The following is a 17,117-nucleotide window of genomic DNA, read 5'->3' on the forward strand; positions in this document are numbered from 1 at the left end:
TTTAGCGTAGTTAGCGTAGCGTTCAGTTTTATATTTATCTATGTATAAAAAGTGCTATTTATGACTCAATGAATCAATGTTGTAAGTAATGCAATTGCTAAATTACTAATTTAACTGTAAAATTTTCACCACACCAGCTGGTAAAGGCTGATTGTTCAAAAAGTGATGAGAAAGTTAAATTAAATTAAATTAACAAGTTTGGGAACAAATCAAATTATTTTGATTTGTGTTTTTTTAAGTAGTCACACTACTATATATAAATTAAAAATTGTAATAGATGTCATATGGTGGTGGTGGTGGTGTCAGTGGTGAAGGCCGGCACTGGAGGGCTTCGTCACTTTTTCTTGAATATATGACATCTATTACAATTTTTAAATTAAATTAATTAATAAGATGCAAATTTTGAGTTGTTTCTTTGTTAGCTGGTAGAATTGACTTTTAAATGATGATTTAGTTAGAATGATAAATATTTGGATTTTGGATTTGATTTTGTGTGATATCTTACAGTAAATATTTTCTACGGGCTGGTGTGGTGAAATTTTTTGTAACCCTCGCAACGCTCAAGATTCCTTTTCGCTACTCTAACTCTATTAATTATAAGGTATTCAAAATTCATTTAAAACTGAAAAAATGTGGTGTATATTAAATACGTCAAAGCATGTACTACTGTTAGAAATTTATTTTAAAGATATATTTTTTATAAGTTAGGCAATTATTAATTAAAAAAAAATCTTGAATTTACGTCTTTTTCGTAAACTAAAACTATGTATAAAAATATTTTTACGCCAATTATTTTAACATTTTATTAATTTACAACAAAGCCGAAATTTCGAGAAAAATGTGTTAATTAATAATTGCCCAACAACAGTAACATTCTTTTTCATTTCTCATGCTCTGAAAGAGGGTCATTGTTGTTCTAAAAGGTGTGCAGAAAATAATACGTGTCTGCACTAGAGCATTTTACGTTCGAAGTACGATTATTTTAATTTTTTTACGATACGCAATTTAAATTTCAGTTTAAATGGATTTGTTATACAATTTCCATTCTGATATTTGACTCTCCATTCCATAAATAACGATACTTTTGCCTGAATTGTTAATTGAAAGTACCCTCAAGATATACTATAAAAATGTATACTTAGTCATGTTTTAAAAAAAACATGCATTTTACTTTCCTCGTATTCGTAATGAAAAGTAGAGTGTTTAACACGGGTGAAAGGCACCATTTCAGCCTCGGACTATTGGCACTCTCACTGCGTTCGAGCGCCAAAATACCTCGGCAGGAATGAGTGCCTTTCATCCCTTGGTTAACAATCTACTATAACATGTTTAAAATACACCATAGTTTTTTTTTAATTTTTAAATAGATTTAGATTCAGATTGATTTATTTCATAATATTAAATTACATTATAAATTATTTTAAGCTAATCTATACAAATTTAATAAGTACCTTTAGAAATGTTTTTTCATTTATTAAATATTAATAGTTTACGATATATTGGCAAAAAACAAAATACTTACCATCCATACTTAATATGATAAATGCGGAAGTCTGTCTGTCTGTGTGTTACCTCTTCCCACATAAACAGCTGAACCGATTTAGTTGAAATTTAGCATAGAGATAGTTTGAGTTCCGGGGAAGGACATAGGATAGTTTTTATCCCGAAAACGGGGTGGAATCATGGTGGAATTGAGATAATTAATTAGTTGTCTGATAATTTGTGTGCATATTATGCTCAAATTGAATGATTGCTACAAGACTTTCTCCAGGCGCTAAACTTACTCTAGCTGCTGATTCCACGCAGACGAAGTCGCGGGCAAAAACTAGTAATATTATAAATTCGAGAGTCTGTCTGTCTGTGCTCTTCACGCTTAAACCGCTGAACCGATTTAGTTGAAATTTGGTATAGAGATAATTATTTTGAGTCCTGGGGAAGGACATATATAGGGTAGTTTTTATGGGAATCGATAAAATGCAGATTTGATAAAAAAATCACTAACTCCACGCAGACGAAGTCGCGGGCAAAAGCTAGTATATTATATAACTCTTCCAATTTTTTATGTGCTTCGCGAATAGGCCTACATATCTAGACAGTATTTTTAGGAGCAGTATATTTATTTTTCACCATTTGATTTGAACTTGTCGACTACTTAACGAAATCTTTAATAAAAAAAATGCATAAAATCTTACAATAATTGTTTTTCTAATTAACACAGAAGCGAATTGAACGGTAAAACTAGCAAATGTCGTCTAAAAGTTAGATGTTTGGCGAAATGTTGTCTGTGAATCGATAATCTGCGAAACATTGGTAGGGGAATCATTAGGGGGGTACCCCTAATACACAACACATGTGACGTCACACTTATACGATCTATTGAGATCGGGATGATCGTTCAAGAGTAATGATTGTTCATGAGCGAGTTCGTACTCTGACTCTTACTTGCCGATTTTCGTGTGGCTGTGACCACAACCTTTTTTGGGGGCTGGATCCGCGCCTGGTGATATTATTGTAATTTTTAAAACTACCTATTCAACATCAGAGTCATTTGTATTAATTATAAATCGGTCACTATAATCGTCTATTTTATTTTCATATATACGGAAGTCTTCTTCACATTTAATTGCGTGTTGACAAACTTTTTTCCAATCTTCTGGACCAATCATATTGACCTTCTCTTGAAGTAGATTATTTACGCTTGTCAAAGTCATGTCAACATTACGTTGAGCTACGTATTGTTTTAATGGGGCCCATATATTCTCAATAGGATTAAAGTCTGGGTGGTACGGAGGTAAACGCAGAAAAGAATGACCATGTTCAGCCAGTATTTTATCTATGGAATATTGTATAATGTTTGTGTTTGTGTTGCAGGATAATATCGTAAATTCGTGGTTTTGTTAAGCTGGGGTCTACTGGAATATCATGTGTTGTCAACCAATCTATCATGTCTTGTTTCCTGGTATTAGAATTGGGCAGTTTTTCGGTGTACTTGTTGTGATATGGGGCATTATCAACAACTAACACTGAATTCGTCGGCTAAAAAATAGCTGTCTTGAGGTTAGATATCAAGATATTACGTATAGTGTATATTGTACAAAGAAAAATCGATAAGGTATATCGTATCTGAAGGATACAATCTTGATATTTTGTGTCAAAAACAAAACTATACCAACCGATGAAAAGGCGCAGTTAAAGGGTTAAAGAGGTATTTCCCGTTCGATATATGGATATTACGTATCATTTTATGATTAATATGCACCGCATCTGCAGTACAGTTCCATAAGTCTCGTAAAAAAGGGATTGAAGTAGAACTGTGTCAGTTTGTAAAATTGAAAAAAAAAATGTTAATGATATTATTTTCAAAATTGCTTTCTTGGGGTTGGATATGAGGATATCACGTATCATTTGTGGTATATTGTACAAAAAAAATATCAGCCATATCGTATCTGGAGGAGCCTAAACTTGGTATGTTTCGAAAATTCTTTTTGTTTTAATTTAAAAAAAATGGCCAAAATGTAATGATGTGATACATTTTTACAGTCGCCTCAAAAAGCCCTTTCGTATGATACCACACACGATAGGTTTTAGAAAAAAAAAAATTCCCGTACAAAAAATAATGTTTTACCATCCCCCCCCCCCCCCCGATATTTTTTTTTAGGAAAAAAAATTGTTTTGACCTCTAGTATGCGTGTGCCAAACGGCTAACCTGTACATCGATTTGCGGTATTTCTTTGTAATTGGGGTCGAGCGGCTTCCGCTATAAAACCATTCACTGCCGGCGTGAGCTAGACGTTGTCCTTTGGAAATTGGTTTTTTAATTCCTGCGTTGAGTCTGGCCAACCTTTGCTACCAACGTGCGACGTGTGTATATACGACTCGTCCATATGCACTATGTCCCTTCCTTCATTCCTGCTTATTTTAATTTTATCTAAATATTTGGTCCTTTTCAGTCGCATATCATGCTTTTCCATCAAAGTTTTTCGATTATCCCTTGTTTTACAGTACCGAAATCCCCTTTTTCGTAGCGTGACTGTAGAACCCTTGAAATTAATAGCTTCTATTAGCTTCAACCGCAAATTTTTCAAATTCGGAAGTTCTTTGAATCTATTATGGAAATCATATACCATCCTCCTGATTACATCGTAATCAAAACTATTCAGATTTAACAGTCCTTTTTTGGTCTCTTTTTCTTTGGCGTTTCAAAGGGCATGGACGGAGGTTTTTGGTCGGCTTCGCTTAGTATTTTTCTTTATGTATGTTTTGAAATTCCTGTTGCTTCTATCACCCGGTCTTGAATTTTATTAAAATATTTACACGTATCACTATTCTTAAAAGTTTCCGCTTCTTTTGAAAAATATTTGTATACATTATATATGATTTCCCGTGATTGACCATTTACAGAAATAAGTACCCTTTTTGAGACGAGTCCCCATTTAGTTATGAAATTAAATATATTGTTTACCTACTAGTTATGGTGGTATTAACTACTCTATATATTTTAAGGCTGAAAATACGATTGCACTCTGAATGTTGATTGCAACTAAATCGAGACTAAATCAGTAAGAAACTGTCACTTTCTATTACGCGATTACGTCCGATTTTACCCGAAAAACGAATGTCGTTCTAAGAGTTAACGGACTGTAAGATTGCCGACCACTGAGGGCCTACCGCGAACACCGTATGATCGCAAATTATGGGCATCTTTCTCTTTTCCTCCAATTAAAGTGTAGTTACAGTGACAGAGAAATATGCCCGCAATTTGCGAACTTCGGCGTTCGCAGTATGTCTGAAGTGTGGCAAATCCAATCGATCGAGCAAATTTAGCATTTTATCACAAGCTTAGTAGCACAAGCGATATCGGTGAGGTTGGTAGCCCATAATCTGCGCAAGTGGCTGAACCTGAACATGTGCAAATAACATGATCCGTGTGGTGTGCAAGCATTAAGGTCGTAACACACACTCCACCGACGCACCGCACAAAGGTCATTGTGCGACGCATCCATAACTAAGAGCGTGAAAGCTTACTTATGGTTGCGTCGCACAATGACTTTGGTGCGGTGCGATGGTGTGTTACACCCATTAGATCATGTTAAAACGCCTTAGAGATGACAAATTGCCATGGCTTAAAGGACTCGCATCCAGGCCATAATTGTTTTAAAAAAATGACAAATTGCCAAACGTCAAAGTCAAACGTCAAAGTTTACATTTATTTCAGAGGTTACTTTTGATTTTCGAAACGGGAAAATCCTGTGGAAATTTAATTTAAAAGAACCTCGATCGGTCAGATCAATACATTATTTATTATTAAGCACCATGGCCAATTCAGGAAAAGGAACATTTCAACCGGTGAGTAATTCCACTACATCAAATTTCCTCAACACTGCTACACCTGTCGTCATTTTCGTTTGATTTAACAATATTCATGTAATTTCAGGACTCCGACGTCCATATTTCCTTTGAAGATCAACAAAAAATTAACAAATTTGCGCGTCTGAACGCTAAAGTTGACGATTACAAAGATGAGCTGAAAGTAATACAAAACGACATGAAGAATTTAGAAGAAGCTGTCGAAGAGCTGGCGCTTGCTGACGACAGCGAGAAGATCCCTTATCTAGTTGGAGAAGTATTCATTTGTCAGAGTCTTGAAGACACCATGGTACATATTATTATTAGCAACTATAGTCACCTAATGTGCAATTTTCTTTTTCTTATTCTTTCACTTTTAGGGTTCCGTACCCAAAGGGTAAAAACGGGACCCGATTACTAAGACTGCGTTGTCCTCCGCTTTTGTTAATAAAAATAAATTGATTCTAACAAGAAATCATTTTCATCATTTTTTGCAGAAATCATTAGAAGAATCAAAACAGAAAAAAGAAAATGAAATAGCTGAATTAGAGGTAAAATGTGAGGAACTCAAGTCTCAAATGGCTGAACTGAAGGCACACCTTTATGGAAAGTTCGGAAGCCATATTAATTTGGAAAATGAGGAGGAATGACGCATTAAATGCAATATTCAGATATTGAAACAAAACTAACACAGCAGTGTCACAATTTTTATTGAATAAAATACTTACATTTTATTATGACTTGTACAACAATAACTAGTATCAATGTTCTTACAAGTTGTATGAAATGGCAGATGTTCACTGCAGCCTCAATAACTGCAAGATATTAATCAACATGTTGTAACCTTGCTAAGATATTTACATAACCAATTACTTAATGCTTAAATGATATTAGTTTCAAATACTATTTGTTTTATTATCCTTCAAACTTTTGTGCCAGTGAAACAAATTACTCCATTATATTTATCATTCTAAATGAACACTAAAAATATATTTAATTGTGCTTATATAAATGATACTACATTTTTAACCTTTCGTATGCTTAGGCGCAGATCTGCTCCATGCTCCATATATATTCAACTTAAACATGAAGTTGTCACAATTGCTATTTATATGGCAATTTTTTGACATGCGCATATGAAAGGTTTAACATGTTCAAACATTAAAACACTGATTTACACTCACAATTTTTACTCATTATTATTCACAGTTTTTAATTTACCTCCGACGTTTCGATATATGACAATAAAAACTGGCCAAGTCAGAGTCACACAGGATAGGAATGAATGGCGAAACCGTATCGGTACCGTATAGTATCGGAGGCCAAGATCCACTTCGGGTCACTGAGCCAGCGAAGTAAGTAAGTCCGAGTCGGACTCGCGCACGAAGGGTTCCGTACCATTACGCAAAAAACGACAAAAAAAATCACGTTTGATGTATGGGAGCCCCCACTTAAATATTTATTTTATTCTGTTTTTAGTATTTGTTGTTATAGCGGCAACAGAAATACATCATTTGTGAAAATTTCAACTGTCTAGCTATCACGGTTCATGAGATACAGCCTGGTGACAGACAGATAGACGGACAGTGGAGTCTTAGTAATAGGGTCCCTTTTTTACCTGCGGTGCCGATATATCCGCCGTTGGCGTCCAAAAGGTTAACCCTTTGTATGCGGCCGCCTGTCAAATTTGATCAATGAAAAAGTGACCTTGCCATTTAAAACAATAGATTTAAATTCCAGATCCCTGTCTAAGCATACAGGGGGTTAATAAATATTATAATTATTATAAGCATACAGGGGGTTAAGAACCAGACCAACTTGTTTGCTACTAACGTAGCATATTAAAAATAAAAACCGACCAAGTGCGAGTCGTACTCGCCCACCGAGGGTTCCGTCCTTTTTTGTATTTGTTGTTATAGTGGCAATAGAAATACATCATCCGTGAAAATTTAGACTGTCTAGCTAATCATGATAGCTAGTAGCTATCATGGTTCATGAGATACAGCCACAGCCTGGTGACAGACAGACGGACAGCAGAGTCTTAGTAATAGGGGTCCGCCCGTTTTTACCCTTTGGGTACGGAACCCTAAAAAGAACATATAAGAGTGCTTATTAAATGCCAACCCTGTTGCGGTTTTTGCTTTTATTCGTATTTTTTTTAATAATTTAAAAAATCGTCAATATACTCATTAACATCATCATTAAAATAATAAATAATGGTAACTAATAAATATATAATGTTGTTACACTCTCACCTCAACAATAAAATGTTCCAGTTCAGGACTGAAATATCCCCCTCACTGTTTTATAAATTAATATAAAATATAAGTATTAAGTAGGAACGTATTTGCAATACAAATGGTTGTCACTTGTTTAAAGAATAACTTATATCACATTTGTGTACTCACAATGACTATAAAACTATCTTATAGGTACATTACGTTACATACAAAATAAAGTACAATAATTAAGTACAAATATTTACAAAACTACAAACTGAAAAAAAAATACTTTTAGGTATAAAATAATATGAAAATTATGCAACGACTCTTACTAAATAAACCCTTATAGAGCTCTGAACCTACAGCCCTCTAATAAACAAAAAGCTATCATTGCACTGTTTTAATTTCAATATGCATTATACAACCTATTTAGAAAATCTAACAATATGCTATCACAATCACTGACTTTGTCACAATACTCAATTATAATTACAATAATAACAAATTATAATTTCTATAATAATCCAAAAATCACAAATATACGTTCAACATTAGAAGCGCAGACAATCAACATTGATTAAATCAATATGTTTAACATTTAACAACAGATGAGTCATTGATAAAAACTCCCTAATTTCCTGATAAATAAAGAGTTACAATTGACGGCGTCACCACATCCGAGGTCTTAGTTCCATAAAATGTGGCTTTCCATCACAGAAGGGTGCTTTATGCCTCAAGTGCGATAAGGACGCTTCCATCTGAAATTCGGATAGAAACGGCCTTATTGAAGATGAAGCATAAGAACCCCTCTGGTCTGACCTGGCTGGGATGGCTTTAAGTATTCTGTCATCTATTAAAAATATCTCAGCTAGTTCATATGGAGATTAGTAGTCTTCATTATTCATCTGTGCATTTACTTACATAGCTTACTGGCTTGCGCTACACGGCTACAGACATATATTTTAGACACCCCTCTGGAGACTGGTGTTGGAATTAGACAGAGAGCTTTGCGGCAAGATGTCCTCTTCATCCGTCTCGCGATCGTTTGTTATTCGTATAGCCTGGTACCACTGGTTGGTCAGGTCGGTCATCTGGCTTTTACAGTCCTTCAGTTCCTGATTTAAAAAAGAAAATTTAGTTTTTTCACCTAATATTATAATATACTGGTAAATTCTGTATTGTGTTATATACTAAATGGATCTCAGGTATTATTTTCAGGGCTAAAGCCCATCATATTAAATCACATTTATAATCGGGTCTATCGCGAATTTATTTTGTTACCTTTATTTAAATGTTATACAACTAATAAATTACACTATATTATTAATAAAAACACTTTGAACTTTGAAATTAATAAACAACGAGAACTGACTGCAAAACTTCATTCGAAGTTTAAACCTTTGCTACCTGTAGTCATCATTTTCCATATTACCTGATGCGTGAATCTCCTAGTGAAGAACGGAATCAGGTATTTGATGTCCAGCCTCACGAAGCCGCGCAGGCGGGTCGCATGCGAGTAATTCACCTGAAAACGGCAATTTTTACCTTACGTCACTTGGGTTTGTTTCCGGTCACGTTACGCTTGTTTTCGTGCGCATGACCAAGCGGTTTAATGTATGGATATAATGTAATAGCGATGCAAAAACATATTCTAAATAGTATTTCTAGGACAGTGTGGGTTAGATCTTGAATTAAAAAATATATTTCTCCCTAATAAGGCGCTTATTACACTCGCGCTGAACCCGAAAACCGCATTTGTGTGATAACCACCTAACGCATATCTTTTTGTTACAAGCTAAACTTCTAAAGTTTTACCAAAAAGTGAGTAAAAGTAGAAGTGTAGGTAGTCTAAGAAAAAAATCGAACCTCGAATTAGACAAGCTGTAGATGTCGCTTTACAATCCCGTACATTTTTTTATGATATACGAGGCAAACGACCAGACGAATCGCCTGATGGTAAGCGATTACCGTCGCCCATGGACACCCTCAATACCAGAGTACATTACAGAGTAGGTACATTGTGCGATCACAACAGCGTCTCATCTACAGCCACCATAAACCATATGGCGCCGAGCAGTACCACCTAATTCAGCTGTCAAACTCGTGGACTTTACACCTCTACAATCAGGAACTCTCTCATGGGACTATCTAAAAAATATGCAAGATTTTTCCCATCTGTTCCCTCTTTAGTCACGTAGCGCGTGGACACATGGGAACCCACAAATATGTTGAATATGATACTAGACTTAGTTCTTACCTCCAGTTCCTCCTCAGTTATCTCCGACAGGTGCTCCGAGTCAATGGCCTGGCCCCACTCCTTTGTCTTGGACAAGCTCACTTCCTTCTGCTTACGCAATGACCGCGATTTCTTTGTTTTCTTGTTGGCCTACAATGTTTAATGTATAAAGACACATTCCGAGTTACCCTGGCTCAAAAATACTACGACGAAATTGATGTTCGTTATCTGAGGTCAATTTACCCTCAAGGTCTGAAATACCTATTCATCCAGAGGGCCTACCGTTAGATATACTCTTTATTGGCACACCTCAGTAAAAAAAACAATTGATTAAAGATAGAGGTAGACAACGAGTTTTCGAATTTCGCGGTAGGCTCTCAGTTTCTATAATGTATACACGACTTTATTGCTACACTATAAGGTCATATACATTCTATTTTCTCTAAAATTGGTCTAGAGCAGTAGAATTATCTACGCGGGTAAGGTGTTAAATTTTTTTTTATTCAGAACCACAAACTTAATAAAACCGGGATCATTTTGATCAGCTAGCTGGCTTAACTACTTCTGCTGTTGACTGTTCGATAAGTCTACAGGATACAATATTTTAATTAATTTATAATTATTGTCTAGGCATCTTACTCACAAAAGAAAACGAGTGTACAGTCAGTCAAGGTCATAACTATGTATACAATTCTCAACCTTCATTCATTGAAATAATGTAAAAATGTGTGTTTACTGTTTATGAGATGGACTTTACACAGTGTTAAAATGCTGCTTCTATTGAATTTATAGCAATTACCCGTAAAAACTTCAACAGGGGCATAGTAGATCCCCCAAAGAACAGCGTGGTGAACAGCACGATAATAAGGGTGGTCGTTATAATCACGTGGCGCGTCTCGTCCGAGAATCCGAGATGGAGGGACAGCGCGTACGATATGGCGCCTCGGAGTCCTGACAACATGAAAACATTTGTAAAGGCCTCACGATTTATACTCCTAAAAAGTAGAGTGGGAAATAAAGGCGAATTTCTTTTTAAATCGCACGACACAAAATAAATACAACACTGTTCCAATGGGGTTCGCCAGTCGAAGTAATTTACAGGTGGCGCCAGCATAGGTTTTTACCTGTCAATCCTACTAATAGTGTCAAATTCATGGTTTTTTTTTTATGGCCTGGATGCTCTTTAAGCCTCGAACTCTTTAATAATTCCTACCCCCCTGTTTGGATTGGCCCCTTCAATTTTGGTAGGTTTGATGGGGAATAATTGGTGACTTTCCTACAAAAATTGCGGACCAATAACAATACTTTAATTAAAGGTCCAATTATTGGGTAGTATAACCCTTGATCACATCTTCTTCAACTGTCCAAATACTCATGCCAGTTTTTATGATTTTCTTCCTGACTATATTCAACGTCCTGTTAACATAAACCATATCCTTACTTTGGTTAACACTACCTTTGTTTATGTCCTTGCTAAGTTTATGAAAGATTTTAATATCAAGCTTTAGCTCCTTTTAAAAGTTTTTACCTGTTTGTTTACCCAAACTTTCCTGTAATGTTCTTTTAAAAAAAAAAAAAACCTGATCCTGGCAGTTGGCTCATTACTTTCTATAGTTTCTATTGGTTTTTCTGGCCGTCCATTTTTTCTATTTTTATTCCTATAGTAGTTTAGATTCTTCAACCGATCAAGCATCTACACGGACTGGATCAAGTTCTGATACTGAAATTCTGCTCCCACAACCTTGATGCTGGCAAAATTGTCCCAATGGACAGATGCCATAAGAACCAAAAACTGAACTGAACTGAACTGGGTAGTATACCCTATAATCAATAAACATATTAGAAAACTTAGATTAATCTGTGTCTATAATAGTACTTACCACTGAACCACATAATAAACATCTGTTTCTTAGTGATCTTGTGCTCTCTGAACTTGTTGCAGAGTAGTGCCAATGGGAATATGTTTGCAGCTCTGCCGAGGAGACACATCACCAAACTCCAAACCACTAGAGCTGGTTCCACACGGTGCTTGAAACTGAAAATATTATAATAATAACTAATATTATTTAATATTTATACTAATAACTAATCAATATTACTTTATGCAATGGGATTTTTCATTTATTGTACAGACCAAAACTAAAACAGTTTTGAATATGATTGATATGTCGGCGGCAGATCGTAAAATCGGGCATAAGAATAAGATTAGAGTTTTGAATGATTCACGGTTAGTTTCACTAGACTTATATTGACCGGGATATAGACCGTGATTACCTTTTGTATTATTTGTGAGCTCCCGATATTTCGACGCAGTTACATGCATCATGTTCACGGGTGACTGAAAATAGCGGGTGGGTGTCTAGGTTGTGTAGACAGCGCTCTGTCTACCCTCATTCTTGCGCGTCGGCTGCGTTCACTTTCAACGTTACCAACCAACAATATTATATACAGGCAGAGGGAGTAGCGATGGGCAGTCCGGTGAATCCAGTGGTGGCTAACATTTGGATGGAACACTTTGAGCACCTAGCCCTTTCTGCGCCCCCAGTTCCCGTTAAAATTTGGAAGAGGTACGTGGATGATGTGTTCTGCATAATTAAGGGTGGTAAACAGGAAGCTGAACTGATGCTAGGACACCTTAATAGCATGCACCGATCCATGTCGTTTACATTGGAAATGGAACAAGAAAGGAGTATTGCGTTTCTGGATGTGAGACTGAATGTTACAGGTTGTGGCATACTGGGACACTCAGTCTATAGGAAACCGACTCACACGGACCGCTATTTACACGCGAGCTCGCACCATCATCCCAGACAGTTAAACTCGGTTGTGGCATCACTGACTAATCGAGCACACGCTCTGTGTGACTCGCTACATCTAAACCAGGAGCTGAACCATGTTCAGTGTCCTGAGGATGAATGGCTACAGAGTTAACATTGACAAGAGGGACACAAACACCACGCGCCTCACTCATCGCGTTGAGAGACAGCCAGCGTTTATGCCGTACGTCAAGGGTGTGACAGACAAGATATCAAAAATACTAAATAACTACTCTGTAAAAACTATCTTCACCCCGCACAGGAAAATTGCACAATTTCTGCGGTCGCCTAAAGACAATTTTCCCCTAGAAAAACCTGGTGTATACAAAGTTGAGTGCAGCTGTGGTAGTTCGTACATTGGGCAGACCAAACGCACTATTGCCTGCAGAATTAAAGAACACATTGCTGCGGTCAAGAACAATGACGTTCGCAAGTCAGCTATTGCTCAGCATCTCCTTGAGTCGGGCACAAATCACTGGATCGAGTTGCATAGTCCCAAGGTAATTCGACAGAACGCCACTATAGGTATATACCAAGATTGGTAAGAGAAGCCGTTGAAATTCACAAATACAAAAATTTCAATCGTGAAGATGGGTTTAAACTGTCAAATGTGTGGAATCCTGTGATCTTTTTGTGTAAAAAACCAGTGATATCCGAATCAAATACGCGTAGTGACACCAAACTGCGTGAACGCAGCCGACGCGCAAGAATGAGGGTAGACAGAGCGCTGTCTACACAACTTTGACACCCACCCGCTATCTTCAGTCACCCGTGAACATGATGCATGTAACTGCGTCGAAATATCGGGAGCTCACAAATAATACAAAAGGTAATCACGGTCTATATCCCGGTCAATATAAGTCAAGAATAAGATTGATTTATTGCAGTACTGTGTACATTTGTAGATATCGAAATATTCCTAGGCATATCATGAAACGCCGCCATTTCACGATCTGACTAAGACTAACCCAGGCATATCACGATCTGCCTAATAAAAGACGCGGCAGATCGATCATACCAGTTGCATTCGTTGAATCGTACCGGGCGCATCGTAAAATAACTTCATTGCGATATTCCTAGGCATATCATGAAACGCCGCCATTTCATGATCTGACTAAGATTAACCCAGGCGAATCACGATATGCCCTATAAAAGATGCGGCAAATCGATAGGAGCAATGTATTCGTCGAAATTCCTAGCTTCATACCGGGCGCATCGTAAAATAATTGCATTTTTTACCACTGGTGGCGCTGCATTCTATGTGGCCCTGCGTCCGCCAGTGTTGCCAGATCGTACCCATTAGTGCATAGCAAATTTAAAAAATGTAGGCGTGAGGGAATATCGTAAGCCGCTCCAGACTACGCAGCGCGAAGCCGCGAACGCGAGTGTGGAGTCGATTTCGCTGATTAGCGAACTAGACTCCACACTCGCATTCGCGGCTTCGCGCCGCGATTCGCGCACGAGTGTGGAGGGCCCTGTAAGTACGTATCTTTTGTGAAAATTGTGTATTGGTAAAGTCCCCTCCAGACTATGTGCGTAAATCGCGGCGCGACTTCGCGGAGCTGACGTATGATTCCACACTCGCACAACTTCACGGCGATTTCGATGCGACGATCTTCCTAGGAATATCACACCTTGAAGTTTGCACGATATGGCTGGTGGTCGTGCCTATCATGAAATGCCGGCGTTTCATGATCTGCCTAGGAATATCACCCCATGAGGTTTGCACGATATGGCTGGTAATCGCTAGGCAGATCACGAAATGCCGGCATTTCATGATCTGCCTAGGAATATCACACCTTGAAGTTTGCACGATATGGCTGGTGGTCGTGCCTATCATGAAATGCCGGCGTTTCATGATCTGCCTAGGAATATCACCCCATGAGGTTTGCACGATATGGCTGGTAATCGCTAGGCAGATCACGAAATGCCGGCATTTCATGATCTGCCTAGGAATATCACACCTTGAAGTTTGCACGATTTGGCTAGTGGTCGCTAGGCAGATCATGAAATGCCGGCGTTTCATGATCTGCCTAGGAATATCACCCCGTGAGGTTTGCACGATATGGCTGGTGATCGCTAGGCAGATCACGAAATGCCGGCGTTTCATGATCTGCCTAGGAATATCACAACTTAAAGTTTGCACGATGTGGCTAGTGGTCGTTAGGCAGATCCTGAAATGCCAGGTTTTCATGATCTGCCTAGGAATATCACACCCTACTTATTTGATATGCCTAAACGTCGCCGGGCAAATCGTCAAACGTTGAGGTTTGAACGATATGGCTGGTAGTCGCTAGTCAGATCGTGAAATGGCGGAGTTTCATGATATGCCTAGGAATATCTCGATATGCCCGGTTTTACGATCTGCCGCCGACAGATATATTATCATACATAAAAATATAAGTCAGGCTATCAAAGTTACAAACAGGAAAGAACATTGAAATAGGTATACATTAGTGTCTGACCGAAAGCGAATTTTTTGCCCTAGTTTACCAAAACATGATTTTTATGACGAAAACTTCTGACACCGAAACCTAAACTTCAGCCAGACACTACCGAAAATACAGTTTCCACGCGGCCGAAACACTCGGCAGTTTTTTAGCCGAAATTGTTGGGCCGAAACATGATTTTTGTGATGAAACCTGTCAAAACATTATAACATTAAAACGACACTTCGGTCAGACACTAGTATGCATATACATTTTTTTATGCTTTATCAGTTAAATAATTACCTGAAAATGGCTAATCCCAAATAGGCAAAGACACAAGTCTCAGCAATAAATGCCAATGTTCTCATTGTCTGCTGCATGGTCACTTGTGTCACGGTGGACAGGTTGAAGTGGGTGTAGTGGGACATCACAATACCACAGAATAGAATTGCCATAATACCTGCAACATTAAAGTAGCATTTGTAGTTACATACATAATAACTTGGTTAATGGCTAACCTGTTCTTGGCAAATTAAATAAAATCAGGTGTTCAAGCCTTGCTTGCGCTTGATAGAACAAAAAAATGCTCAATGGAAAATATACAAAAAAAGGTGTAAATTTGTAAGATATGTTACCAAGAAAAGGATTTATAAAAGTAAAATTTAATTTACCTGAAAGATGTATACCCTCAGCCAGGACATAAGGTGCATAAGTGAAGACCAGCATCATACCAAACTCAAGAGAAGGATTTTTGCGTAAATCCACATGCTTTAATAGAAGAGCACTGACCAGTGCAAAGAGGACACCAATACCAGCTGATGCAAAGAACATTAACCAAAACCTGTTAATGGCAGATAGAATGGCCTCTCCAGTGGACATAAATGGATCATTGGAGTCGAGCACAGCAGTCGTCAAAACAATAGCCACGGCATCATTCAGTATACTCTCTCCAAATACCAACATGTTCAACACAGGGTCCACATCCAGGGCATGAAATATAGCCACTGTAGCCACTGGGTCTACAGCAGATATAAGGGAACCAAAGGCAAAGGATTCCACAAAACTCAACTTGTACACCACCTGCGCTAACCCCAACAAATAAATCCCAGCTCCAATAACAAATGCAGATATAGCTGTACCAACAATAGCAAATAGCAATATTGAACCAATGTTTTGGAAAAAGTTACCCTTGTGTAAATTGTATCCAGACTCAAATATTATAGGTGGTAAAAGTACCAAAAAAAAGGCTGTTGGTGAGAATGCTTCTTCTTTACGCCAATTCGCGATGTTACGAATGGACATCATGTTTATGATCATTCCGATTAGGGCTCCGAGGAAAACAATAACAACACTCTCAGGCAGATAGGAGAAGCCAGTTTGTAGCATAATGTGTATCAAGAGAATTCCAAGAGCCAAAATACACAACACGAAGAATATAGCCATGGAACTGTTGTGCTCATCCTCAGCAGAACTTTTTTCCGGCAGTGGCGCGGCGTCGGAAGGTCCGACGGAGGACGCATTGGGTGGTGCGGACGGCGAAACGTTAACTGGCACCACCGCGAATAAAGAAGTATTGGAGGCGCCGAATTCATAAACGACGTGCGGGCTTTCTGTAGATGAACTGCTGGACGAGTTTCCATTTTCACTGGAAATACTACTTGATTCGCTAGAATTACCCTCACTTAGTCTTTTCGACCTCGAAAGTTTCTGTAACATACGGTCATACTTTCTGCCGTAAGTATTTATCAATTGCGACTGTAATGTCTCTTCGGATATCGATCCACGATTTTGCCTTTCGTTTGTAGACACTTGACTAGTATCTGTTGCGTAGGTTAACTTGAACACAAGAAAAAAGCTTATGAATATCACTGTAAACTTAAACTGGACCATTTTGAATGTTGTAGAATGTACTCGATCGTATTATTTACAATCACTGCAAGATATGGCTAACGTTGCCTTGATAACCCAGCAACCAGCAAGTGGGATTTATGTTTTTTTAGTAGATTGGAATTGAAGGTTGAACTGGTTGAAGGATAGATGACGCAAGTGACAGCGACAGCTGTCTTGT

General features: G+C 37.8%; 2 protein-coding genes across 2 annotated transcripts; one reads left to right on the plus strand and one right to left on the minus strand.

Moving 5' to 3' along the window:
* Window positions 1–5,181: 5,181 nt before the first annotated feature.
* On the plus strand, window positions 5,182–6,247 carry LOC134745500 (probable prefoldin subunit 4). The gene is made up of 3 exons (XM_063679545.1): window positions 5,182–5,346; window positions 5,435–5,656; window positions 5,844–6,247. The coding sequence occupies exons 1-3, from the start codon at window positions 5,314–5,316 to the stop codon at window positions 5,994–5,996; spliced, it is 408 nt and encodes a 135-aa protein (XP_063535615.1). The 5' UTR covers window positions 5,182–5,313; the 3' UTR covers window positions 5,997–6,247.
* Window positions 6,248–7,377: 1,130 nt separating this feature from the next.
* LOC134745502 (sodium/hydrogen exchanger 8) lies at window positions 7,378–17,042 on the minus strand. The gene is made up of 7 exons (XM_063679546.1): window positions 15,721–17,042; window positions 15,353–15,509; window positions 11,685–11,839; window positions 10,604–10,755; window positions 9,826–9,954; window positions 9,001–9,093; window positions 7,378–8,683 (listed from the first exon to the last, which is right to left on the minus strand). The coding sequence occupies exons 1-7, from the start codon at window positions 16,937–16,939 to the stop codon at window positions 8,531–8,533; spliced, it is 2,058 nt and encodes a 685-aa protein (XP_063535616.1). The 5' UTR covers window positions 16,940–17,042; the 3' UTR covers window positions 7,378–8,530.
* Between the last annotated feature and the right edge of the window lie 75 nt (window positions 17,043–17,117).

Source organism: Cydia strobilella, chromosome 11, assembly GCF_947568885.1.
Source record: "Cydia strobilella chromosome 11, ilCydStro3.1, whole genome shotgun sequence".
Taxonomy (NCBI): Eukaryota; Metazoa; Arthropoda; class Insecta; order Lepidoptera; family Tortricidae; genus Cydia; species Cydia strobilella.